This window comes from Drosophila subpulchrella, chromosome 2L (assembly GCF_014743375.2).
Source record: "Drosophila subpulchrella strain 33 F10 #4 breed RU33 chromosome 2L, RU_Dsub_v1.1 Primary Assembly, whole genome shotgun sequence".
NCBI classification, from domain to species: domain Eukaryota; kingdom Metazoa; phylum Arthropoda; class Insecta; order Diptera; family Drosophilidae; genus Drosophila; species Drosophila subpulchrella.
This window is the reverse complement of record NC_050610.1, coordinates 3,067,415-3,090,561: the sequence shown is the minus strand read 5'-3', so window position 1 is coordinate 3,090,561 and position 23,147 is coordinate 3,067,415. Positions and strand designations below refer to the sequence as shown.

Below are 23,147 nucleotides of genomic sequence, written 5' to 3'. Positions count from 1 at the left end.
ATTATTATCAACTTTCAGTAAACACAATATTTAGTCGCTAATAATAATAAACAGAATTTTCAATGGTCATAATATCGCTAAAAACTTTAGAACTTAAAAGCATTCCCCCAAAGGATCAATTTACAATCCATTTTAATCTTCCAAGGAACAAGATTACAGGTACCATACAATTTTAACAACACGCCTCTTAACACTTTATTGCATTTATTGCATATGTTCCATATTTTCTACCCATTTCTAGATTTTTCTGAATCAATAATGCGTCATTTGTTTACCGGCACCGTTGGCAAACTAGTTTTGTTACCCCCAAAATTGTTTACATTATGGTTTGAACCTCTCACTTGTTTTCCTCTAAAAAGCTGTGGCGGTAAAGCTTATTTTCGTTTGTTGTTTTGTTTGAAGCCTCCGCGATAGCGTTTATCGCTCGATTTTGTTTTATTTTACCTGTGACTCGTAGAGTAAAAAGGTGTGTTGTATTCGGGGATAGGTACATATGTAACAGGTAGACCCTGTAAAGTATATCTATCAATCTAGTCTCTCAACTTTAAGGCTACCGAATGAAACTTTTCCAAAAATCGTATTTCTGTTGCAGGACGTACATTCATACAATTATAAGATGGAACGAGCATGATCGGACAATTATACCAATGACCCATATATTGTCTATAGCTCCTATAGGGATGATCTAGCTTCGTTGTTTTTGATCATGGTCTCGTCCGCTCTGGAGAACTGTTCTTTTTTTATAATGTCAGAATTTCGAATAATATTGTTTCTTAATCGGACGACTATATCAAAAAGCTGCCGTAGAATCGAACTGAAAAGGAATTATAAAATAATTACACATAAATTCTGGTTTCGGTAACTGAAAAACGTTTGATTTGTATCCTTTGAGCTGCAAGTTTATGTTCTATTTATCCATCAGCTTGCCTAAGTTAGCTTCTTTCATCCCTGCAAAACCAGTCATCAGTAATTCATTAGAGATTCACCTATGTAAATAACTTCATTGTTGTTGATAATTCATGCATTTTCCTTTTCATTGATGAAAATGTTAAGGGCATATCCAGGGCTGACATGCATGAAGACTTCTTAAACTTCAAACCGAAATGACATCGACCAAAATTGGGTTTTGTCATCAACATTTTATCGACTTGCTATCGAACTTTAATCAACTTTTTTTCGAAACGAGAAAATAAGAGAGTCGGATTTGAATCGATTGTTGAATAAGAGAGTGGCTCGGCCAAAGTCGAAGTCGGCACATTGATGATACGTTGATGTCATTGGCCTATTGCCCATGCAAGAAAAAGGGCGATATTTCTATGGCCGGTCGTCCAGAAGTCACTTCTTCTACGCGATAGAAACACGATAGAACACATTTTACGAAAACAAAATATACATATATCGCGTAGAAGTCACTTCTAGACGATAGAAAGACGATAGTAAACATTTTACCAAAACATAAACGGTCAGGATCGCGAAAAAATAACTTCTGAGACACTTCTGGGCGATAGAAAGATGACAGAAAACATTTTTTTTTTGTATATTAAATTAGTGGGTGACTTTTAGAAGATGAAAACGATCGTCCATGATATCGCATTCGGATTACGGAAAGTATTAAAAGTAACTACTTGTGAAAAGGTAATATTAAAAGTTTTAATATACCAAAAATACAAAAACTGACCTCCTAAGTCCTATACATCCACTGTAATAGTGCCTTCCGCGATAGAAAATTATTGCAGGGTATACAAATGCTTGTAGCGTAAAAAGGCATTCAAAATCTGTAAAAAATTATAGGAACATGAATATACATAGATCACTAAATTTTAACTAATAGGAAAGTTTATATTCAATACGTACATATGTATGACTAATAGCAAATATAAATTGAAACAGGCAAACGCATCACGAAATTCGATCGTCCCAATATTTGTCACTTGTTTATTAATATTCAGCATATGTATGTATACAGCTTATATATACAGACATATGCAGAAAAACCACCTGATCGAGCGTCTGTTTTATTGTTTACCAAATAAACAACAAATATCAACAACGCAATTTAAAAAGCCGGCAAATGGCGCAAAGAGAGCGAAACAGAGAGGCAGAATTCCATTAGAGTGGACCTTTCTGGAAGTTTGTTGGATCTATTTATGTATGTTTCGTTTGTATGTATGCATGTTTGTGTGTGCGCGGAAAATAACATGGCTTTTGTAAATTTTCCACATGTAACGTGAAAATAAAACTTATTCAAAATTGGGAAAGCCTATAAAAAGCTGATCAATATGCATAAGTGCACCCACGCACGCTAATTAAACCGGAAGATATGTGGGGTGTGTGCAAGTTTATTTACCTGTGCAAATTGTGAACTTTCAATGGAAGGTCGGGAATGAATATTTCCGCTTGAAAACTAAATGTCAAGCTGCGAATATGTACTTATTGTACTTGTTCGTTTTTTTTTTTTGCGATATTGTCGATCGCTCTAAACAAAGAAAACACTCCGCTGCAATTGCATTGGCGATAATCGAGGAGCTGAGTGCAAATGAGTTCAACTAAAAGGCTATAAATATGCACGCCAGCACACCGACGTCGTTGGAAAGCAATCTCGCTTGGAAGTGCGCTGTAAAAATAAAAACACACATAACATTCAGTTTTGGTTTTCTCTTTATTTTATAAGTAATACCTAAATCAAACTTCATAATTTGAAACGCACTAAGGCTTAGCAACTAAAACGTGTAAGTCTGAATTAGTTTAGGAATATGTTAGAAGCTAAGAGTAATATCTGCTTTTTTTGTGTTTGTGAAATTATAAGCGAAATAAAATTATTATAAAGTTCACAAAGTTTTGCGCCGCATGAAAACCCGATGCACGAATACAAATGCAAAGCGTGTTTCCAGGTGGCTTTTGTTGTTCTCTCTCTCTTCTTTCCTCTTTTCCTTTTACTTCCAGCCCGACTCGACTGCTGTGGCTGTGATTTCCTTTTTTTTTTTCCTTTAAATTCGAAGATTTCTTTTCTCTCGCTCTCTCCTTTCCCCGTTACTTCTTGCACTCCCGCTGCACAGACGGCTCCCCCGCCCCCGGCGATGCCCTGCATCAGTTCTTGCAGGCGGCGGCCTTCTTGTTGTTGTTGGTGTTCATCAGCTTGGTGAGAATCTTGCGGGAATGGCCGGAGGGGTCGAAGTGGTTGGTGTGCTCGGTGGCCTCCTTCTTGGAGCGCTGTTTGCCGCTGTGGCCGGAGAAAATGTGCTTGTCATGGTCGAAGTTGTAGTGCTCGTACTCATCATCAAAGTGCGCCTTGGACATAGTGGCGATTTGGAGTTGCGAAACTAACTGCGTTCTTGCTTTTTCTCTATGTACTTTTCTGCTCTGCAAACTCGCAGACTGGCTTTTCACTAATCGGCTGCTTTCTCTGTTTTCCTCTTTTCGCTGCGTTGCGAACGGAATTGAATTTTTTTCGGCCGAGCAGCGGCTTTATATAGGCAACCGAGCTTTTTCCCCTCCTCCAAAAGCTCTCTCTCCGTCAGAGTTGCCAGATTTTGCTTTTAACAGTACTTGAATGGTACAAAACTGCTCATAAGTAGAAGTTTCTCGAATATTTTTATTATTTCTAATCTTATTAGTTATTATTTACCTTTAGGATGCATTACTTTTAAAATATAGGCCATTTAAATAACCGAAACGCATTTCTCTTGCCCTGACAACCCTTTTCCTCTCTCAACCAGAGAGAGTCCCGGTTTTAAACCATTTTTGCTGCGCAATTTAATTTTTTGTTATTTACAAAGTGCGCGGTAAACAAAAAAAAAACACACATCGTCAAACATATTATTTTACCTTGTCCATTTATTTTAATTATTAAAGAACTTTTCACAATATACACGTCTCCAAAGTCTTATATAACACCCGCCCACCTTGGCCCCCAACATATGAACATACAAACGACCCCCAAAGTGCATTTACCCAGCATTTATTTCTCCACATTATAAATATAGAATTAAATGCAACACGAGTTCTGGATGATCGGCCACTACACTGCTCCGAATTTCTCCTTTTTCCATGAGAAAACAAATATTTTAGGTGATTACTTCTGGAAACTTCTTCTAAATCGATGGCATATTTTTAATTAAATTAAAAATAGTGAAACCCACAATAAAATGTATTCAAGTGTCACCATTAATATGTACATTTTTATTTGGGTGCACTAGAACCTGATCGGCTGACCTAGTTCCCTCCCACCTGTATCGCATTTGTTTATTTCTAAAAAGCGAAAAGCTTTCAGTTTGTTTTGGTTTAGTGGGTTTTATATAAAAAGGAAAAACAGATGTTAAGCAGCGTTCTGGCAGTGATAAGGTGCTAACTATCGTTTTGGTTAGTGATTTGGGAGGTATTCGTTCCGAAATTTACTCTGGAAACGACGCAATAGATTGTAATCACATTCTGAGATAAGATAGAAATAGAACGGCCTTAACAATGTTGTTCAATAACCTTTCACAATATATCACAACTTTGTTTACTATTCATTGGTAAAAATCATTTACGAATTTTCTTGAATATTTTTCTATTAGCTCCAAGGAAAACTGACCATTATAAATACGTTTTGGTTGTATCGTAACGGACTATTTTAAAGACCTTCCATTCAATGTGTGATAACATTAAATTGTATACCGGTTTCTTTTATGATCCGTTTTCTGTAATCTTGTTTACCAAGTTTATAGATTGCTTCTTCCGCTATCATAAAATGAGCCACTTGTAAGTTTTTACTCTTTTGGTAGCTAGCATAAATGATTCTGATGGATTTTTTTTCGGTTTTCAAAAATTTGTTTCTTTAAAGATTTCAGAGAAACCTTATATTTTATTCCTATTTAACAGTCTCCTTGGGTAGTAGAGTTTTCAGTCGCTTATCAGGATTCGTATCCCTTTTTGTCTTGCTCTTGACTTCCTTGGGTTTCTTGTTGGGCGCCGAGTAAGTCTCTATCACGGGTAAATCGAAGTCATCGGGAAAGGAACTGTCCACCGTCTCCGAGAGCTCCAACTGCACCGCCTTTTCCGTGTGAACCCGCTGAACGTGCTCCTTCATTTTGTCCGAACGATGACTACTAAATCGACACAGCTGGCATTTGTACCGATTCGGACCGTTCTCGGTGTGCTTTAATGCATGACGCTTGAGGTTCTTGCTTTGGCTGAACTTGCACCCGCAGATCTCACAGATGAAATCCCTTCCCTGTTTGTGGGTTTCAATGTGCAGCTTGAGGTTTTCCTTCCGATTGGCCCGATGCTTGCAGCCCGAAACAGTGCAAGCGAAGAATTCTCCGGTGTGGAGGAGTTTGTGGGACTTGAGGGCCTTCATGTGGGTGGTGCTGTAGCCGCAGACGTCGCATAGCATCTGCTTCTCGGGATTGTGGACCAGGATGTGGTTGCTCAGCCCCTGTTTCCACTTGAAGCCCTTGCCGCAATGAGGGCAGATGTGAGGTGTTTCCGTGGAGTGCTTGGGCTGGTGGACGAGCAGGGCAGCTCGAGTGGTGAAGCGTATGCCGCACTGCAGACAAAAGAAGGGCTTGCGTAGGTCACCGGAGTGCCTGCGAAGATGCGTGTCGTATTCCCGCCAGTCCAGGAAGCCCACCTCGCAAAGGGAGCAGGTCAAGTGAGAGGGCTCACAGCTGCCCATGTGCTCGATCATCTTCTGCACTTGGTAGCACTTGTAGTCACAGCCAATGCAGTAGTTCACCTTGCTGCTGGACTTTACGGCCCTCGGGTTCTTTAACTACAATGCAAAGATGATAAAATAAAATAAGAAAGAATAGAGGAGATAGAAAAGAGGTCTTCCCACCTTAAAGTAACTCTGTCGGTTCTCAAACACATCCTCCGCTTTCGTAGCTGGCTCTGGATTTGGTTCCCCCTCTCCAGGGGTCGTATCCTCTGATGTTTCCTTCACCTCGCCCAAGGGCTGCAATTGGTAGAGGTTCAGCAGTTCAGTGACAGCCAGGATTTGCGCCAATTGCCGAAAGTGTGGCTCATGCTCCTTGGAAACGGACATGATGTCCTCGTAGAAAAAGTCCACAATTGTATGCAGGCATTGGGAGCAGCTGAAATCTCGGATGGTGATCTTCAGGGGATTGTGAATGGAGAACTGCTGCTGCTTCTGGTTGGTGTTTATCAACTGGCTCTGGGCGGCCAGCACGCAGAAATGGACACTCAGGCTCAGGGTATCATCCGAATCCAGTTCCAGGAGAAGGTCACAGAATTGTCCGGTTCTCCGCTGGTTGTTTAGGTAGTTCGACACCTTGGAGTGCAGCGGCTGATGAAGAGTGGGTATTGTTTGCATCGCCTGTGAGTGCAGCATTTCTCGTGCTTGGATATCGTGTAAAACCGCGATCAAAACAAAATATTTTGGGGTAGGACGCCAAAACAGCTGTTACAAAGTAGGACCAGCCTGAGGTTCGGGGAAAATACTGTCAACAAAATACTGTCTAGTATTTTTGCCCGTTAGTTTTAAAATGAAAATGTTGATTCTTAATGGAACTCAATAAAACCGTTATTAAACTTATCCAAAATCTTGTAGGGGGAGATTAAAATTACAATTATTCTTTTCTGAATGTTTTAAAAAAGAAATGTCTAAAGGGGTAATTTTAGAAGGAAACAAAGTATACCCGTCACTCAGTTAACTAATTTAATCTGTAAGCCTAATAGTCCTTATAGTGAAATAAACTTACGCTGCACAATCCAATTTACTAGCTTTTATAATTTTCGAGATCTCAGCGCTCAGACACCCAGACATGGCTAGATCGCCTCGGCTAGTAATCCTGATTAAGAATATAAAAGTTTGTATACTTTATAATGTAAATAAAAATATTTAGGAAGCAGAACGCTCATTTAAAATATCACTATCTTAAAATAAAAAAAGTAACCCAATTATAACTAAAACATTTGTTATAAAAGTTGTTAAACAAGTAAAAGCTCTTACAAAATATCAGATACCATTAATGGGTATTGAATTGTTTGTTTAACACTTGGCACTCAAATATCAAGCGTTTACATGGAAAGTGGAAATGTTTATAAAAAGAACCCATTGCACAAGCTCTTCTCGGTTTGGTTCTCGCATTTGAGCTTCAGTTGAGAGGCGACGTTGGGTTCGGAATGTCACAAACGGGCAGATCGTGTGCTTTTTACATTAATTTATTAGTCGGTGCGAAGCTAAGTTGAATCAAATAATATCATAACGCTCCATTGTTTAGCTTCCTATAGGAAGTACGCGTATTTAACCTCCGAATCTGTTTGTGTTCTGTAATACCAAAGCCCAATGAACATTACACTGCCAATTAAAGCCGAGTGCGAATAAATAAGTTTTTTATAACTAGCAAATTGCTGAGAATTTGCATTCTCTATTGTTCGGAATCTTATCGGATCTTGTTCAAATGTTCTATTTACACAGTCATTGAAAATAATTATAATCCTTCGGTTAGCATAAGGGCGAAATTACTGTGAGTCCCAGGGTAAATATAAATATATAAATATATAACGAGCGGTACGCAAACGAGAAGGTGGTCTAGGAAGTCTAAACATCGAAGTTAATTTACACAGACTTTTGTTGCTAAGCTCCCTTGTCGGGTTCCAATTTTTTTTTATAATTGGTACCCCAGATAACCTGTGCTACGGAATTTGGGGTCTGGACCTCAATTCATTAAGTCCAGAGCTCTCGACGCGAGCGGTTGATCTGAGCTGATCTCTCGGAGTGTCGTGTTTATATTACTGTTCTGATTCGGAACCGCCGATTAGCGTCAGTTGCAATCAGCTCGAATCAGCAGTAATTCAATCAGAGATATGGTGGGAAAAATTGTACAGCTTGTGGTGGTGGCTCTGCTCGTCTCCTGGACGGAGGCTCAGACCGAACCCCACTACGAGGATCCCAACAATCTCAAGGTCTGGCTGACCATCAGTGCCCGCAAGAGATTTCTGGAGGTCTCCTGGAGTAATGCTCCTGCGAATAAGGGTGACCAAGTCCTCGTGACGCAAGAGGATGCGCTCAACTTCCAGACAAAAGTCCTGCCCACGCGCACTCCTTTGGCCTCCTTCCGCAGCGAGGAGGGAAGTGGTTCCGACGAAGGATCCCCCAGCTATGTTCCCATCAGTGGGTTCACAACCAGACCGGAAACCCAATCGAGCTCTAAGGAGGAGAAAGAGCAGTACTGGGTGGCCAATGGAGGCGCCACAGATGTTGTGGCTGCCATTAAACCAAGTCAGGGGTTGGCCACCCAATGGTTCACCACTGGACTACCCTATGATTATGCCTTGTCCAGGAATGTGACAGTTCAATCCTCATGCTATGGCTTTTGGGCCAGTTACATCGATGGACAGGGCAATATCTTGGCCAAAACATGCCTCAAGGGGTTTCCTCGCTGGATGAACGATCTGAAGTCTAAAATCGGAGAGATGCGCTTGCGAGATCTCTTTATTCCCGGATCCCACGACTCGGGCTCATATCGCCCCAATTTCGATCCACTGCTCAGGGAAAGTCTGGTGACCAAGTACGCCCTGACCCAGGATGAGGATATCCGGGGGCAGTTGATGCATGGAGTGCGCTACCTGGACATACGGGTTGGGTACTATCGAAACTCACCGGACCCGTTCTTCATCTATCATGGGATCACCAAACAGCGGCCTCTGCAGGAGGTGATCAATCAGGTTCGGGACTTTGTCCATGAGACTAACGAGATTGTCATCTTCGGACTCAAGGAGTTCCCAGTTGGTAAGGATTAGATGAAAGATAGATATATATATGCTTCCTTTCAAAGTAATATAACATGAATGGATATCAATATTATTTCGATCAGAAGTAGGGATCAGAACATTTTCCATCAAGTCATAACTATTGATAAATCCCAATTTCTGTTTCCCTTAGGCTTTGGCAAGGGACTTGGTGTTCATCGCCTGCTGGTTAGCTATTTGCGCGACCAGTTCCAGGACCTCATTGCTCATCCTTCGCTGACCTGGCGGGCATCCTTGCGCGACATTTGGGCCCGAAGGCAGAATGTGTTTCTGGCCTACGACCATGAGGCCATGGTGGAGGAGTTCCCAGAGGTATTGTTCGGGTCCGTGGAACAGCGCTGGGGAAACAAGCAGACGTGGGCACAACTTGAGGGCTATTTGCGCAACGTTAATGACTTCGACGTATCGTGAGTGCACATACCTTTTGGTAATACGATAAGATTCAATAATCGCTCCATGCTCCCGCAGTCGATTCTCCAGCCGCCCTGTGTCCGATATGGCGGAGCTGACCCCGGAGACCTGGGACGTCATCCTGGACAAAACAGGAGGTCTGCGCAAGATGGCCGATAACGTGAATTGGCGGGTCTCCCAGCTTTATCGCAATGAACTGGGCACAAATGCCAATATAGTGTCCGTGGACTTCGTACGGGGCACCACAATCGTGGAGACGGCTATAGAATATAATACCCGTAGGATTTATATGTAGAGGGAATTCACTTGAACACAAGTTTTGAATTTGCAGTAATACATTTATTTGCTAAGCGGTTAAGTTAAACATCCAAACGATGCTTATTGTACTGCTGTGTAGCTTCCCTAAACATGTCACATTTTAAAGTTTGTTCCCATAAAAGCGCTTCAACGACTTCCTGATTATGTTAAAAAGGAATTAGGATTGTAGCACCTAACCATAAATTTTAAAGTAAACTTTAGTGGGAAGTGAGCCAAACAGGCCTTGGTATGTGTAAAACCTGTTAACTGAGGAGCTTGCTCAAATAAATACATACATACATACGTTACAAACTAAATTCTAATGTGTGCCGATTTCGTTGAGGGGAATGCCAATTTCCTAGCTAAAATATCATACAAATGGGGCAGGGCTTGCTTAAAACTGTTTAAAATTTAACAAGATTATAGAGTTTTCAAATATCAATTACGAGTGATTTCGAACTAAATGCACGAAGTTCTACGGTGGGGTAAACAGATCTAGTTTATCGCCTCATTCGACTCGATTATGGTGGTATTAAAGACGGCCCGGCAAATCTCCACAACCGAGTTGGACAATCGTCCGTAGCACTTGGGCTTCTTTTTCCAGGCGATGAAGGCGTAGTAGAATGGAATGCCGGCCAGGGTGATGGCGACGCCAATCAGGAGATTTCCGGGCTCCTCCAGATTCGGGAGCAGTACCAACGTGACGCAGCCCACCATAAAGATAATGGGCAGCGCGAGATGGACTTTAATGGGTCGTGGCAAGTCGGGCCTGAAAGAATGCAAAAATATTTGTTATTCGACAGGTTAACAACTCATTAAACTCACAAAATAAATATGTGAGCAACACATTTCTAACTTAAAGTATTATTAGTAAGTTAATAATATTAAGTACTAACAGCTGGTTTGTATTAATGACGGAATACTGACTTTATTCTGGTGGCCAAAATCTTAACCTACCATAACCTTCTTGAGAGTTTCATTACTTCTCAGGTGGATAACTATTATTTGTGTAAATTAAAAATATTTTTGTTGGCTAAGATTAAGCATCCCTTGACTAGCTTTAATAATTGGTATCATTTTCTTTAAATATCATTATAATGTAGACATGTAAATGGTATTAATTATCAAAATACCAACCTCTTATGCCGGAGCCACAACATTCCGGCTATGCTGGCCACCACTGAAAGCCATAGTACCGAACTGAAGTAGTTGATCAACTGGTAGACATTATCCGTGAGCAGCATTAGCAGCGACATCAGACACTAAGGGTAAACATCATATCATATCATATATCATGTTTATCATAAATATGCAAATATCATATAACAATTCTCGGGTAAAATGCAAATTGCCAGTGCCAACTTACTGTGAAAATCAGGGCGGGAATGGGAGTCTGTTGCTTGACGTGGAACAGCTGGAAAAACTTTGGCAAATGCCCCTCCTGAGCACCAGTGGCGAACAGTCGCGCCGAGGTGAAGAGCACCCCGTTCACGCCTCCAAAGGTGCTCAAGGCCACGAAAATGGGCACCATAAAAGCCAGAGGTCCGAACACTCGGTTTCCAAAGGTCACCGCCACGGCCAAGGAACTGAGCATCTCCGGTTTGTTGACCACTGCGAAATAGGCCAAGTTAACCAGAACATAGATGCCCGTGACCAGGGGCATGGCTATCCAAATGGCACGCGGAAGGTTTCTGCAAAAGATCAGATTATACAAATTTATATTTTAGTGAATATTTTTTTGTGATATATGCCACTTTCTGAAATGCAACACATTTTCGATAAATAAATTTATTATATATTGGAAATATTTAAGTACCATTTTTAAATATGCTTAATTAAATTATTTCCAACACTTCTTATATTTACAAAAAAACTGGTAGCTCAACAAAATTATATTTAAAACTACAGTAGTTTATAAAAATAATAATTAGTTTTCCAATCAAATAACACCTACAATATTTTTTTCCTGCTCAGCAAATTTTAAATGTGGGTCTCTTAAACAGGATTTGAAACACTGTGAGCAAAATAGTATAGCCTCTTTAGGGAAGTAATTTACTTTGTTGAACAGCCCATGGAAATATATAAACTGAATTTTTTGTCGATATATGTAGTTGTTACCACTCTTAACAAAGACAGAAGTAATACCATCTGGCAATTAAATACAATTTAGATATAATTTTCCATGTTCGAATGAAAATAGCGTTAATTCCTTGCTTAAAATTTATCTTGTGCGAAAAGGAACGTGCTGTTTTCAGAGAATTCCACTTGGCTGTGAAGGGGGTGGAGCACTTAAATTGATTGCTGCGCTTCGAGAGCAAATTGAATTCGTTAGGGAGGAGGGGGCAGCTTCCCGCCCACTCGACCACACTCTAGGACCCACGACTCAAGGACGCTCAACAAGTTTCCACTTGTTGTCGCCTGCGCATGACGCAAAAGGAATGAGTAGGACGAATAACCCAGAACAACCCATTCCACTTTCGCAGCCATTTGTCATGATGGCAGGACGGAACCCTCGACCCCCCCAACCACTCACTTGTACGGATCCTGCAGCTCCTCCGTGACAAAGTTCAAGTAATTCCATCCACCAAAGGCAAACAGACCGGAGTAGAAGGCGTAGCCAATGTTGCGGGCAGTGTAGGTGCCCTCCCAGGGATTGCTGAAGTTCTCCAGCCTGCCCGTGGCCATGTAGTACAGTCCGGCCAGAATAATCATGATGAGGGCCAGCAGCTTGCCCACCGTGAATACGTCCTGCACCTTCATCGACACCTTGACGGACAGGCAGTTAATGGCGGTGAGCAGAGCTGGGAAATAAATTAAAGTTAGTTGCTGCCGGGGGCATGGGTTGGCTTACTCACTTAGACAAATGGCCGCCAGTAGCTTCACTGCATTCTGCGGTGGATCGCAGTCCGGGAAGAATGGCTTGGCCGCATAATGGGCAAAAGTTAATGCCACTATGGTCTGGAACAAAAAGATATATGTTTAAAGTACATCAACCAGATTAATTAGTTTGTTCTATCGCGTGCCCGCCTTTTGTTTTCATTCGAGAAAGTTGTTTTCCCCGTAATTGAATTCAATTCCGGTCGAAGGTAGCCGCCACTTAATAAATTTCTATTTATTTGCATCAGCAACCAATTCAAAGCTCTGCCCATCCATCAATCAAGACAAATAAACATTCCGTAATTCAATTGACGGGCCTTAGGAACTGACCTGTGTGGTCGGTCGGATGATGAGCAGTGCTATCCAGAGCCGCAGGAATCCCACCAGCGGTCCGAAGGACACCAGCAGATAGGCATAATCCCCGCCAGATCTGGTGATGCTCGTTCCCAGTTCGGCGTAGCAAAGAGCTCCGATCGTCGATAAAATCCCACAGGCCGACCAAATCAAAAGGGAACTTCCCACGGATCTGAAAAAAAATAAACAGCGAGCGTGAAATACAAATAAACAAATTGTGCGAAGAGAAATAAGAGATTTTGGGATAGGAATACCACACATATATGGCTATTCAGAATGAAAGCAAGAGAAACTGCTAAAGTAAATAACCTCGACTATTAGATACCCGTTACTCTGCTCAAAGGAGTGTGAGAGGGATGGATGTATGCTTGCAGCAAATTGGCTGTTTTCACGCCACCTAGCATATAGCGCCACCTAGCGTGGTGTGAAATCTCGATTGAATTTGCTAATTATTAATTGTTATTTGGTTATAACTTTTTAATGAATGGTCCGATTTGAATATTGTTTGGCATGTATTAATAATAAGAACAAGTCTTTTAAATTTTTGGAAAATATTAAAAAATGTGGGCGCTAGTCGGGTCTTAGGCGTTAGGGTGACGTGGCACCCTGCTAAAACAAACTTGCGCTGCACAGGAATCCCAAGAATCTGCATGCCAGGTCCCAACATTCTTGCTTTTATAGTTTCCGAAATGGCTAGATTGACTTGTCTAATGATCCTGATCAGGAATATACATACAAGTATATACTTTATGTGGTCGGAAATGCTTCCTTCTACCTGTTATATACTTTTCGACGAATCTAGTACTCTACGAGTAACGGGTATAAAAATAGATTGTCCATTTAAATTATAGTTTTTTTTTCCGTAATTTTAATAGCTACTATACGAACGGAACATATGTAACCTTGGAACTGTTTTCCAACTGCCATATTCTTATGACGCACACCTTTCTTGCCCCCTTATCAATATTTTGAAAGTTTGGCTCGCCTTATTGACGTTATTCTTGTAACTGGAGACAAGATGTTTAAATACGCTTTAAAGCTGACGCAATATTTGCCCAGAATTTCGAGGGCGAATCTTCGAGGAAAAATCGACAACTAATAAATTTATCTTAATTGGTGCCAAAGGAATGTTTGCGACAATCTATCCATTAATTAACGCTTAAATTGACCTTTTTGTGGACAAATTGAATTAAGGATGGTGCTATGTGTATGTGGGCGTATGAATATGCAAATCGTCTCACTCACTCGGTGTAAATAAAGACTCCAGTGGGTGCGATGAAGATGCCCGATCCGATGATGGTGCCCACTATGATGGCCACTCCGTTGATGAGGGTTAGCTTCCGTTTCAGGACAATCTTCTCCTCCCCCTCGCTGGGATTGGTGTTCCCGGAGGAGGAGCGTCTGTTTGTGGGCTCAACCAGGCTGGTGGTGACTCCATTGGCATATCTGTCCGTCATGATTGAGTGCTGGAATCTGGTTCTGCTCTATTGCTGGATGACTGACATTGCCACTGAAAAGCAACAAAGTATTTGAATTTTAAATGTGCTAACTTTTGCTATCTCTGAACGAGAGTTCGGCACGTGTTGCGCAAATTGTAAACAAATGGCTGTCTTTCGCGTTTAGTTTTTGGTCTACGAGTAGTTACTAATTGCTCTTGAAGACCCGATCTTTGCTTAGCTGGCACCAATGTAATCTCTCATTGTCAGGCATAAACTTTAATTATGTTTTCAGACAGCACTATCTTCGATACACAAACATTAAGCTTTAAAGTACGGTCTTCGGGGGTTGGCGTGATATTTTCCCATTGAGTTGCGTGTGTTTTTCTAGTGACGCCTTCGCCGCGTGCCAATTTTCACGATTTCGTCATCAAACTGCGACGCGTGGCAATGAAAATTGCAGTTGCGAAGTTGTAGCTTTCTGACACTTGCCCCTTGGCTTTTTTTGCAACGCTTGGAATGCAGTTTGGCTGATTATTTTGGTTTATCTTGTCTGTTTTTGGCCGTAAAACGCGATTTCTTTTACCTCGAGCGAGACACAACAAAACGGCTTCGACTGCGAACAGCGACTGTGCGTTGGCATCGAGACGAGACCGGCATTTCATACTAAAATTAACAATTTCCACCCCAAAACCAGAGAGAGAGCGATTCGCGTTTGTGAGTCATGAAATCCAAAGAGAGAAATAATTACTCAAAACCGGAAAGTGGAATCTAAATGTTTGTTTACAAAACGAAGCGTTAGTAGGTGTTGAAAACTAATTGTGAATATCTGTATCAAACCGAACAACTTTTAAGTTCAACGTTAAATAAATAAAAGATATAAAATATTAATTAAAACTCCCGCCTGAATTTTAAATACATAAGTCAGTCACCCCGAAACGCGGCCAGCTTTTGCATCTATCAGTTATCGATAACAAACTAACCGTCGTCCAATTCCCATCTCTATCCTTTTTAGTTATTGTTTTGATAATTGCACGTGCTTTCTTCGACTGCGTTTTAAAAGCTAAAAACTAGACATGTCAGACAAGTAAGCTGCATATAATCATCTAATATGTGATCACTTAATACAAGGCCTCGTAAATTCACCCCCAGATATGCTGTTCCCAACAAATTGCCCGGCAAAACGGTCTCCGTGCTGAAGCACCGCAAGAGGAGGATTCTCCAGGATGAGTCCGTCATTACGCAGAAGAAAAATGACCGCATCAAGAAGAGGACCGCCAGCAAAAATCACCACAAGTTCCGCCGCGCCGAATCCTTTGTAATGGGCTACCTGAAAGCTGAGCGCACGGCCAAGCGGATCAAGCAAACCATCCTGCGCACCAATGTCACCGAGCAGAGTGCCAAGGCCGCCGATGATTGCAACCCCAAGCTACTCTTCGTGATGCGCCACGCGGGAAAGAAGATCTTTGACAAGACCACATCGGAAATATTCCGAACCCTGCGCATGGGCACGCGCCACAACGCCGTCTTTCTGGAGAACACCAAGGAGAACCAGCTGCTGCTGCGCGTGATCGAACCCTTCGTGGTCTATGGCAATCCCTCGCTCAGCTCCATTCGCGAGCTGGTCTTCAAGAAGGGCTTCGCCCGCATCAACGGCAAGAAGACGGCCATCCAGTCGAACACCATGGTGGAGGAGCAGTTGGGCGAGAAGGGCGTGATCTGTCTGGAGGACATCATCCACGAAATCTGTACAGTGGGTCCGAACTTTGCGGCTGTCAATGAGTTCCTGTGCGCCTTTACGGTAGGTTATATCTTCAGGAGCCATCTTTACAGCAGTCCTAATCCGATAATCGTTCTTTGCAGTTGTCCAGTCCCAGCAATGGTTGGCAGAAGAAGGTATCTGTCTCCTACAAACGCGGTGGCGAATACGGCGATCGTGGCAGTGCTATCAACGAACTGATTTCCCGCTGCCTGTAGAGAACCTAAGCCAGTAGACCATTAAGTGATTGTTCAACCTCAATAACCCATTCTGTAGCTAAGCCCAATACACATTTACAAACAAACTAAGCCTTCGGACTAATTGATTTTGCTCAACTTAAGAGATTTATGTTTTTGTCTGTTATAGTTAGCTAGAGCTCCCTACCAGGTTTCACTGTTAGCTCATAAAGCAATCCCCAGACCATTAAGGAACCACATGAAACTGTCTCTAACGACGTTCCTCATTATCCTACATGTTTATCAACATGGTAAACTCCACCCACGAAACAACTTTGCTTTTTGGCCTTGCGTGTCCCAGCCAAGTTCCCAAATTGAACAAACCAGAAAATCAACTTTTTGCTAAGAATAATAAATAACTCATAACCGAGAAGGAGACGCAGTGGATGGAAGGGAGAGAAAGGTATGCCAAATTAAGCTACTTGTTGCCACGAAGGAGGAAAAGTTGTTTTCCGATTTGTCGAAATCAGTGCCACTAACCTAGTGCAACTCGGAGCGTCGTATCCTTTTGTTTCAAAAATTCTAGGCACTACACCATAGAATTCAAAATTCAAATTAGATCAACTGCGAAATGAATTCAAGTTTGAAGAATGAGGAGTGGGAGATGGACCGCAATGGACTAAAAAAACTTTTGGCCAGATCCCTCAAAGATCCCATTCTGGGCAAGCATTTTTCTCTGCCCGGCCGCACAGGACAGTGTCAACCCATCGAAGTGGACACCAGCCAAAGCTACATAGCTGTGTACACTCATCTCAAGGTCCACGCCACCCGAATGCCGGAGAGATTGCCCACGCCCGAGGCTATTGGACGTGTTCAGGCGGAGAGCGTAGAGGTTAAATATAGGACTCGAACTTCCAAGACCCGTGGCGACCCCTGTTCAACTATAACTTGATTTATAAATTGTGAGGTCGTTTTAAAACATTTTACCGCTCCCTAATGTAAGTTATCGAAAACTAAAAATCTCTAGAGCCGATTTGCAAATGTCATGTTACGGATTTAGTTTCTTATCTGTCTCATATAGTTATAAATGGAGGACTGCATGGGTACATAAAATGGGTCAAAGTTATATGGATACCTTTTATGGGCACTAGAAAATAAAAAGAAACCGCTAAACGTAAATATTTTTTGAAGGAGATGCAAAATGTATGCTCAAAACAACTAATCAATTTTTGATTTGCAATTCTCATGAGCAGTTATTTGACGTTAAAGTCAAAGATTACATTTTTTGGCGTACTCAATATATATTAAAAAACTTTAGTTTTTAAATTATCTTGTCGCTAAACGAAGAATTTTTTAAAATGTTGTTTTCAGCTAAAAAGGCGAATGTCTTAATGTTATTATATTTGTTGTTCATTTCAGATTAAACTAGGGAAAATGCAAATGCCTCGACTATCAGTTACCCTTCTCTCAGCTAAGGGGAGTATAAATAAAAAATAAAACGCAAATTTAAACTAATATAAGATTTAATCAAATATAAGACATATTTAAGTGTTAATTTGCTAATTAACTCCTAAATATAACTTCAGATCAAAGCAAATCATATCGTTTCCAAAGTTCTTGCTGATAAACGATCAAGTGAATGGGTTGTGCATGATAAAACCCTAAATGTCAAGGTTTCAATGTGGTCATTTTCATGTCGGTGTCGTATTTTGTATCCATAGATCTTGATAATATGGTGTTAAAATAAAGTAATACAGTCAGATATTCTGATTGTGGTTCTTGCTAAACCGTTTCTAAAAGTTCCAATGAAACACGCGCAATGAATCTTGCGAATAACGTTGAATAACGAGAGTGTTTCCTTGTCATCCTCGCCCTCAGTTCTGCAGGATACGCACGGCGTTGTACATCTGTGCAATGATGGGCAGCTGCTTGGACTCGCGCCGGCAGAGGCATTTGTAGGCGTGGGACAACAGCCTGTCCAGGGCCGCCACATCGATGTCATCGGGTTTGGTGGCCGCAATCTGAATGTTCTGCTCCGTCATCGGCTCCTTCTGCGTGAGCGGTGTAAGACGTGGACATGGATCAGTACTGCGGATGGTATACGCTGGCAGCACTTACCAGGTTGTCCAAATAGGCCAGCAACTGGTGTCCTACTGAGGCAATCTTCAGAAACGTGGACTGCGAGCTCTCCGCGTAGAGATTCAGCCTTCGGCCGGCTATCTCTAGCAGCAGCCGGCCCAGCTCCTCGTCTTCACTGATGTCGTGGAGCAGCATCTGGGCCTCCGCATCATACCCGAAAGCGTACAGCTCCACCACCTGGAGGCGGGAAAAATATATTTAATATATCTTTATTCTAATGTGTTTCCTCTGTTGTGCTCTATGATGAACGAACTAACTAACTGAAATGGAAGCTAATGGTATCCCTAAATAAAAAGCACAGGTTCCTAAGATCACAAATGTATTACAATTTGAGCAGATGAAAAGCTGTCTACGACTTTGGAAAATATATTTCGAAATTTAAATTGACTATCACATACCCGTACATACTCAGCTAACCAACTTTAAAACAAGAAACAGATTGATATGATTATTGGCATGTAGATTGGTATTGATAAATAAAATCAATTTCAATTTACACAAAAACAAAATCTTTAAAAATGCGGGCGCTAGGCAGTCTTTAACGCTAAGGGCTTTAAGGGCGCTGAAACAAACTTGCGCTGCCTAAGAACTCCTAGAATCGGTATGCTTAATCTTAACATTATAGCTTTTAAAGTTTCCGAGATGTCAGCGCTTATACGGACAGACGGAAATGACTGTATACCCTTTTACTCTACGAGTAACGGCTATAAAAATAAATTAGCAAAGATAAAATAGTTTAGTGACCTTTTTTTAACGGAATAAATAAGATTTTATAATACATTGTGTCGCATATTCTTACCTGTCTCCTCAGAATGGGAAGTTTGTCGACCTCCCAGCTGTCGGCCAGAGCACAGATCTTGGCCATGTAGAAGACATGATCCAGGATGTACAGCTGCTCCAGGTCCTCTCTAATTAGGTCCATAGTAGCAGACACTAGGCGACATAGGAAATCTGTGCGCTGCTGCTGGAGTACGAGATCTGGTGCTGGCAGAACGTAGGGTAGCTCCTTGTTGATGTCCGCTAGCAGAGCCTTGTTGCTCATCGAGTCAAACAGCGTGGTCAGAGGTTTGGAAATGCGAAGTTGGAAGAAGGACACGAAGTGGAGTACACTACACAGTTCCGTCTGCAGACGGAGCAACTGCGGCATGGCGTGGTGCTGCTGGAGAGCCAGGAACTGCAAGGGCAGGGCTCCCTCACTTAGAGACTGTTCGAAGTGCAGTTCCCGCTTGTCGTGCTCCATAGATGTGGTGAAATGCTGAAGGAATTCGAGGCTGAGTTCCAGGAACTCCGGAACTTTTCCCGCCGACATCTCCAGATCTTGTTGGCACATCTTGTCCACCGGTAGGCGTCCCACTTTCTGAATTAGCTTGGCCGCTGCCTGGAGAGGAAACTTTAGTGTGGCGTTCCACAACATGCAGCATATTCCGTGCTTCAGGGCCCAATCAGGTGTACGGAATTGGTTTAAGCAAAGCAATGCTGCCCTCAGATGTTCTAGCGAAGATAGCTGCTTGCTCCATTGAACCATGTATTGCCAGGACATGAGACTTAAAAGCACGCCCGATTCCAGGCTGAAGGGAAAGTGCGCACGGAGCAAAGCTAATCGCTCAAGAATCGGTTCGTGCGCATCTTTGTTTGTCACCTGCACTTCCTTAGCCATTTCTAAGTCCTCTTCTGACTCGTCCTCTTCACTGGGCCGCTCTTTATTTGGATCGTCCTTTGTCTCAATTTTGCTTTCTTCGTCTAACTCATTTTCCGGCGCCGATACCTCCAAGATTTTACTGGGATGAAGTTGCGCACTGATTAGCCACTTGGCCGTCAGTTCGGTGACGATGCCTTTGCCACTGCTTACAATGCTCTTGAGGCTGCAGTCTGGTGGTTCGTAGGACATCTCTGGACCCACGGGATCCCGGCAGGTGAGCTGCTTACTGTGCATGGAAAAGTGTTTAATAAAAATCTATCGGTATGGGGGATTTTGGACGTACCCCAGTATTGCTCCCAGCACGGCCACGTCCTCTAGCTTCCCAGTGAGTAATCCCCACTGGGCCTCATCGTGCGATATGCGTTCCCAGCGCTCCTCCTCCTCGTTCTGCGAGGATTCGTCACAAGATCCCTGAAGAAAATCATAATTAATAAGCTTGTTCTATTAGATTTTGCAGACTGCCTACCTCTTTTCTGTTGCGCCACAAATTACTGGCCACCGTTTTACAGACAATGGCTACCAGCAAGCCTGAAAACTGTTTGCTCTCCAAGAGAAGTTCACGTACTTCCTGCCACCACGGTGAGATAGCATTGTAGGCATAGTCGTGGATGTGCTCACCAGCCAGATCGCAAATAGTCTGCACCATAGCAGCGATCCGAGACATGTCATCCACTACTTCATCACTGAAACAAGGAAATAGATAATGGGTAAGGTAAGCAAAGATGGATTGGAATGTGGCTTTCCTTACCAGTTGTTGTATTTAAAAGGCTTTTCAAGCCAAAACCAAATAATCAACTTTAGCAAATCTCTGCTGGGCAGACATGCCTGATTGATCCACTGCTTGAACTGACCAAAGCACAGACCTTGTGCAAAAAACTGGCTAAAGAGATCAATACTAACAGCGCCAAACTTGTCAGATTTCTCCGGCAACAGCCTGATGCCATCTGGACTCTCGATGTTAAAAATGCTCAGGTAATCGACAAACTCCTCGGTCTTGTGCTCCCCTTGCAGCTTGAAGCTTACCTCGCGCGTGGAGGCGGGTTTTTCCTTATCGGTGCCGTCGTCCAGCAGCAAAACCAACTTGTTAATGGTGACAAGATCTGCATCAGAGAGCTCTAGGTGCTCCACTGGTGGTTCGTTGTCTCCCCGCTGATTGACTTGACTCAGGGCCAAGTAGAGATCAGTCAATCGTTTATAGTTTTCGATTTGAACGACAAAATCCTCGGAGATTATCGACTCGGGAAGAGGTTTTTCAATGAAGGCATTAATGATACACTGAAAAACCTGTGGCTGCAGCTTCTTGCTCTTAAGCAACGTTTCCAGGCACTGTTGTCGTACCTCTAGCGTCTGTAGTTCACTAGCCAGCTCGCCAATCTCTTCCAGCACTACATCCTTGGCATCGTCATGATTAAAGGTTTTCAATTGGTTTCTCAGACGCCTCAGCATATGGATATCCCGCGATGTCTGGGAGCTGGTCTCGCTCAGGGCATAGTGAAAGGGAATGTGCACCTCCTTCAGGCTGCCATCGCTGGGGTCCAGGAACAAACAGTGATTGATAGCAAGAGCTTTTCGGGATTGACTGCTTCCGCCAGTAGATCCACCACTTTTGCCGGTGCCAAGAGCACTGTGATTGTTGTATATCAGTTGACCGCTCTTCGAGACATTAAAAGCAGCCACCTTGGGACCGTTTTGCAAGGCCCAGATGTCCAGGCAGCCCAATCGAGGAGTGTAGATCACCAGGAACAAAGCCTTCCGCTTGTGCGTCTTGATCCCGCGCACAGATCGCTCTTTGACTGGAACGAAAGCGCACTGGGCATCCCGATAGCCCTTCCACACGCGCAGGATAATGGCTTGCTGCGTGTCCACCAACATAACACGGTCAAGATTATCCGTGACAACAGCCAGGCGACCACCTGGTGCCACTGCTAGGGTTAAGCCATCTCTCTTTCCGTCGTACAGGCGACAGCGAATCCTCATGGGGGCCTCTTTTGTGGGCACAGGCAGTGGGGATTCCTCTGGCGATGGCAGTGGCTCTGGAGTGCGTCGAAAAAGTCCACCTAGCAGGTTCTTGTACGCTATCCCGATAACATCTTTGGCCACCTCACCTAGCGACATGGTTTTGTATCCCTCCTCCGCCTGAAAGAAACCCAAGTAGGGCTCCGCTCCGGCGGCCAGAACTTGTGAGCTTCTGGGCGGCGTGGCTTGCACTTTGGCGAAGTAACCAAGGCCAATGCTCTGCTGGACAATATAGTCGTATGTTGGAGGTCGCTGTGTGCTGGATATGACGGCATCGTTGATAACGGCCTCTTTCGCCTGTTTGAACTTATACTTTTGGAATGGCACTACATCCGCAATGGGAAACGTACTCCTCTCCAAGGCGCCTCTTTGCATATTGTGCCGGCAGTTGGTCAAGGTGGGCAAGATGTCCTGGCCCTGGATGAAACACAGACAGCGGGGATAAACGATGTAGAGCAGGGAATCTGCCTCCGAATGGCGGGGTGCAGACTGCAACTTTACTCCAATGACCGGATCTTCTTGGCAGCTGGAGAAAGTACTTTCTTAGTAAGTGGATAAGTTCATTTTTTCAACTGACCATTGAGAAAAGAGCTTCAGGCCAGAGTCCGTGTAGAAGATCACCATGCCCGATACTAAGCCAACTGCCACGCAGGTCCACTCAATAGCTCCATCTGTACTTCGGTTCTGGGTCATCGGCAAACAGGTGAGACTGGTCACGATTTGGTTGTGATCCTCCAGCTCTCCGCACCACCCCAGGACGTAGGTGTTGGCATTTCCGTGGCTGCTCCAGCAGGTGGAGAGAAACGCCAGCTTTTCACCCTGGGCCATGGCAATCAGTTCCCCAGTGGGTGAAATGGCATGGTTTACCGCATTTAACCAGTTGTCATCTACTCCGAATGGATACACTATGATTATTCACTGCAGGAGCTTTTGGAAAAGTTATCTCACCGTGTCCGAGTCCAAAGTATTCCTGTACTTTCCTAAAATCGCGGATTTCTCCGCAGTGTTTTACTTCGCAAGCCATCGTCTTTTGTTTTCATCACACAGCTGATTTGCTGTGGAGGTGGCAGGGTAGCTAGTTTTAGCTAATTTGTGAGACTGCTTTTGAATATAGCCAACACTGGTGCTATAGCTATTCACAAATATCGATTTCAGTGCAACAGGTATCGCCAATCACAACGAACTAATTGCGCTTAAATATAATTTATCGAGAAATCAATTATTTAAAA

General features: G+C 43.0%; 7 protein-coding genes across 7 annotated transcripts; 3 read left to right on the top strand and 4 right to left on the bottom strand.

The window, feature by feature from the left end:
• Positions 1–2,640: 2,640 nt before the first annotated feature.
• LOC119548485 (nuclear protein 1) lies at positions 2,641–3,446 on the bottom strand. The gene has a single exon (XM_037855758.1). The coding sequence runs from the start codon at positions 3,295–3,297 to the stop codon at positions 3,088–3,090; it is 210 nt and encodes a 69-aa protein (XP_037711686.1). The 5' UTR covers positions 3,298–3,446; the 3' UTR covers positions 2,641–3,087.
• A 483-nt stretch (positions 3,447–3,929) lies between these two features.
• Positions 3,930–6,418, bottom strand: LOC119548503 (zinc finger protein 585B). Its single transcript, XM_037855782.1, has 2 exons — positions 5,819–6,418; positions 3,930–5,752 (listed from the first exon to the last, which is right to left on the bottom strand). Exons 1-2 carry the CDS (start codon positions 6,329–6,331, stop codon positions 4,850–4,852), a joined length of 1,416 nt encoding a protein of 471 aa, XP_037711710.1. The 5' UTR covers positions 6,332–6,418; the 3' UTR covers positions 3,930–4,849.
• A 680-nt stretch (positions 6,419–7,098) lies between these two features.
• On the top strand, positions 7,099–9,779 carry LOC119547038 (PI-PLC X domain-containing protein 1). Its single transcript, XM_037853712.1, has 3 exons — positions 7,099–8,734; positions 8,888–9,161; positions 9,223–9,779. Exons 1-3 carry the CDS (start codon positions 7,810–7,812, stop codon positions 9,458–9,460), a joined length of 1,437 nt encoding a protein of 478 aa, XP_037709640.1. The 5' UTR covers positions 7,099–7,809; the 3' UTR covers positions 9,461–9,779.
• On the bottom strand, positions 9,483–14,836 carry LOC119547037 (large neutral amino acids transporter small subunit 1). The gene is made up of 8 exons (XM_037853711.1): positions 14,716–14,836; positions 13,939–14,203; positions 12,670–12,865; positions 12,318–12,420; positions 11,996–12,263; positions 10,829–11,153; positions 10,600–10,724; positions 9,483–10,231 (listed from the first exon to the last, which is right to left on the bottom strand). The coding sequence occupies exons 2-8, from the start codon at positions 14,148–14,150 to the stop codon at positions 9,958–9,960; spliced, it is 1,503 nt and encodes a 500-aa protein (XP_037709639.1). The 5' UTR covers positions 14,151–14,203; positions 14,716–14,836; the 3' UTR covers positions 9,483–9,957.
• A 257-nt stretch (positions 14,837–15,093) lies between these two features.
• Positions 15,094–16,196, top strand: LOC119546763 (60S ribosomal protein L7-2). Its single transcript, XM_037853310.1, has 3 exons — positions 15,094–15,216; positions 15,282–15,930; positions 15,993–16,196. The coding sequence occupies exons 1-3, from the start codon at positions 15,206–15,208 to the stop codon at positions 16,104–16,106; spliced, it is 774 nt and encodes a 257-aa protein (XP_037709238.1). The 5' UTR covers positions 15,094–15,205; the 3' UTR covers positions 16,107–16,196.
• A 128-nt stretch (positions 16,197–16,324) lies between these two features.
• LOC119546764 (WD repeat-containing protein on Y chromosome) lies at positions 16,325–17,161 on the top strand. The gene has a single exon (XM_037853311.1). The coding sequence runs from the start codon at positions 16,696–16,698 to the stop codon at positions 17,014–17,016; it is 321 nt and encodes a 106-aa protein (XP_037709239.1). The 5' UTR covers positions 16,325–16,695; the 3' UTR covers positions 17,017–17,161.
• Positions 17,162–17,569: 408 nt separating this feature from the next.
• On the bottom strand, positions 17,570–22,998 carry LOC119547377 (rab3 GTPase-activating protein regulatory subunit). The gene is made up of 8 exons (XM_037854201.1): positions 22,867–22,998; positions 22,496–22,805; positions 20,651–22,444; positions 20,369–20,585; positions 20,186–20,313; positions 19,003–20,128; positions 18,183–18,380; positions 17,570–18,115 (listed from the first exon to the last, which is right to left on the bottom strand). The coding sequence occupies exons 1-8, from the start codon at positions 22,940–22,942 to the stop codon at positions 17,939–17,941; spliced, it is 4,026 nt and encodes a 1,341-aa protein (XP_037710129.1). The 5' UTR covers positions 22,943–22,998; the 3' UTR covers positions 17,570–17,938.
• Between the last annotated feature and the right edge of the window lie 149 nt (positions 22,999–23,147).

What these genes read in the sequence shown, in the direction of transcription:
- LOC119548485 (XM_037855758.1), bottom strand. Translation starts at nt 3,297, where the DNA reads ATGTCCAAGGCGCACTTTGATGATGAGTACGAGCACTACAACTTCGAC.
- LOC119548503 (XM_037855782.1), bottom strand. Translation starts at nt 6,331, where the DNA reads ATGCTGCACTCACAGGCGATGCAAACAATACCCACTCTTCATCAGCCG. An exon ending in ACCGACAGAGTTACTTTAAG is followed by an intron (nt 5,753 to 5,818) that starts GTGGGAAGACCT and finishes TTTGCATTGTAG; the next exon opens with TTAAAGAACCCGAGGGCCGT.
- LOC119547377 (XM_037854201.1), bottom strand. Translation starts at nt 22,942, where the DNA reads ATGGCTTGCGAAGTAAAACACTGCGGAGAAATCCGCGATTTTAGGAAA. An exon ending in CCTTTTAAATACAACAACTG is followed by an intron (nt 20,586 to 20,650) that starts GTAAGGAAAGCC and finishes TCCTTGTTTCAG; the next exon opens with TGATGAAGTAGTGGATGACA. An exon ending in TGTGGCGCAACAGAAAAGAG is followed by an intron (nt 20,314 to 20,368) that starts GTAGGCAGTCTG and finishes GATTTTCTTCAG; the next exon opens with GGATCTTGTGACGAATCCTC.
- LOC119547038 (XM_037853712.1), top strand. Translation starts at nt 7,810, where the DNA reads ATGGTGGGAAAAATTGTACAGCTTGTGGTGGTGGCTCTGCTCGTCTCC. An exon ending in ACTCAAGGAGTTCCCAGTTG is followed by an intron (nt 8,735 to 8,887) that starts GTAAGGATTAGA and finishes TGTTTCCCTTAG; the next exon opens with GCTTTGGCAAGGGACTTGGT. An exon ending in GTTAATGACTTCGACGTATC is followed by an intron (nt 9,162 to 9,222) that starts GTGAGTGCACAT and finishes ATGCTCCCGCAG; the next exon opens with TCGATTCTCCAGCCGCCCTG.
- LOC119546763 (XM_037853310.1), top strand. An exon ending in AGTTCCTGTGCGCCTTTACG is followed by an intron (nt 15,931 to 15,992) that starts GTAGGTTATATC and finishes CGTTCTTTGCAG; the next exon opens with TTGTCCAGTCCCAGCAATGG.
- LOC119546764 (XM_037853311.1), top strand. Translation starts at nt 16,696, where the DNA reads ATGAATTCAAGTTTGAAGAATGAGGAGTGGGAGATGGACCGCAATGGA.
- LOC119547037 (XM_037853711.1), bottom strand. Translation starts at nt 14,150, where the DNA reads ATGACGGACAGATATGCCAATGGAGTCACCACCAGCCTGGTTGAGCCC. An exon ending in ACTGGCGGCCATTTGTCTAA is followed by an intron (nt 12,264 to 12,317) that starts GTGAGTAAGCCA and finishes TTTATTTCCCAG; the next exon opens with CTCTGCTCACCGCCATTAAC. An exon ending in TTCCCGCCCTGATTTTCACA is followed by an intron (nt 10,725 to 10,828) that starts GTAAGTTGGCAC and finishes GTTTACCCTTAG; the next exon opens with TGTCTGATGTCGCTGCTAAT.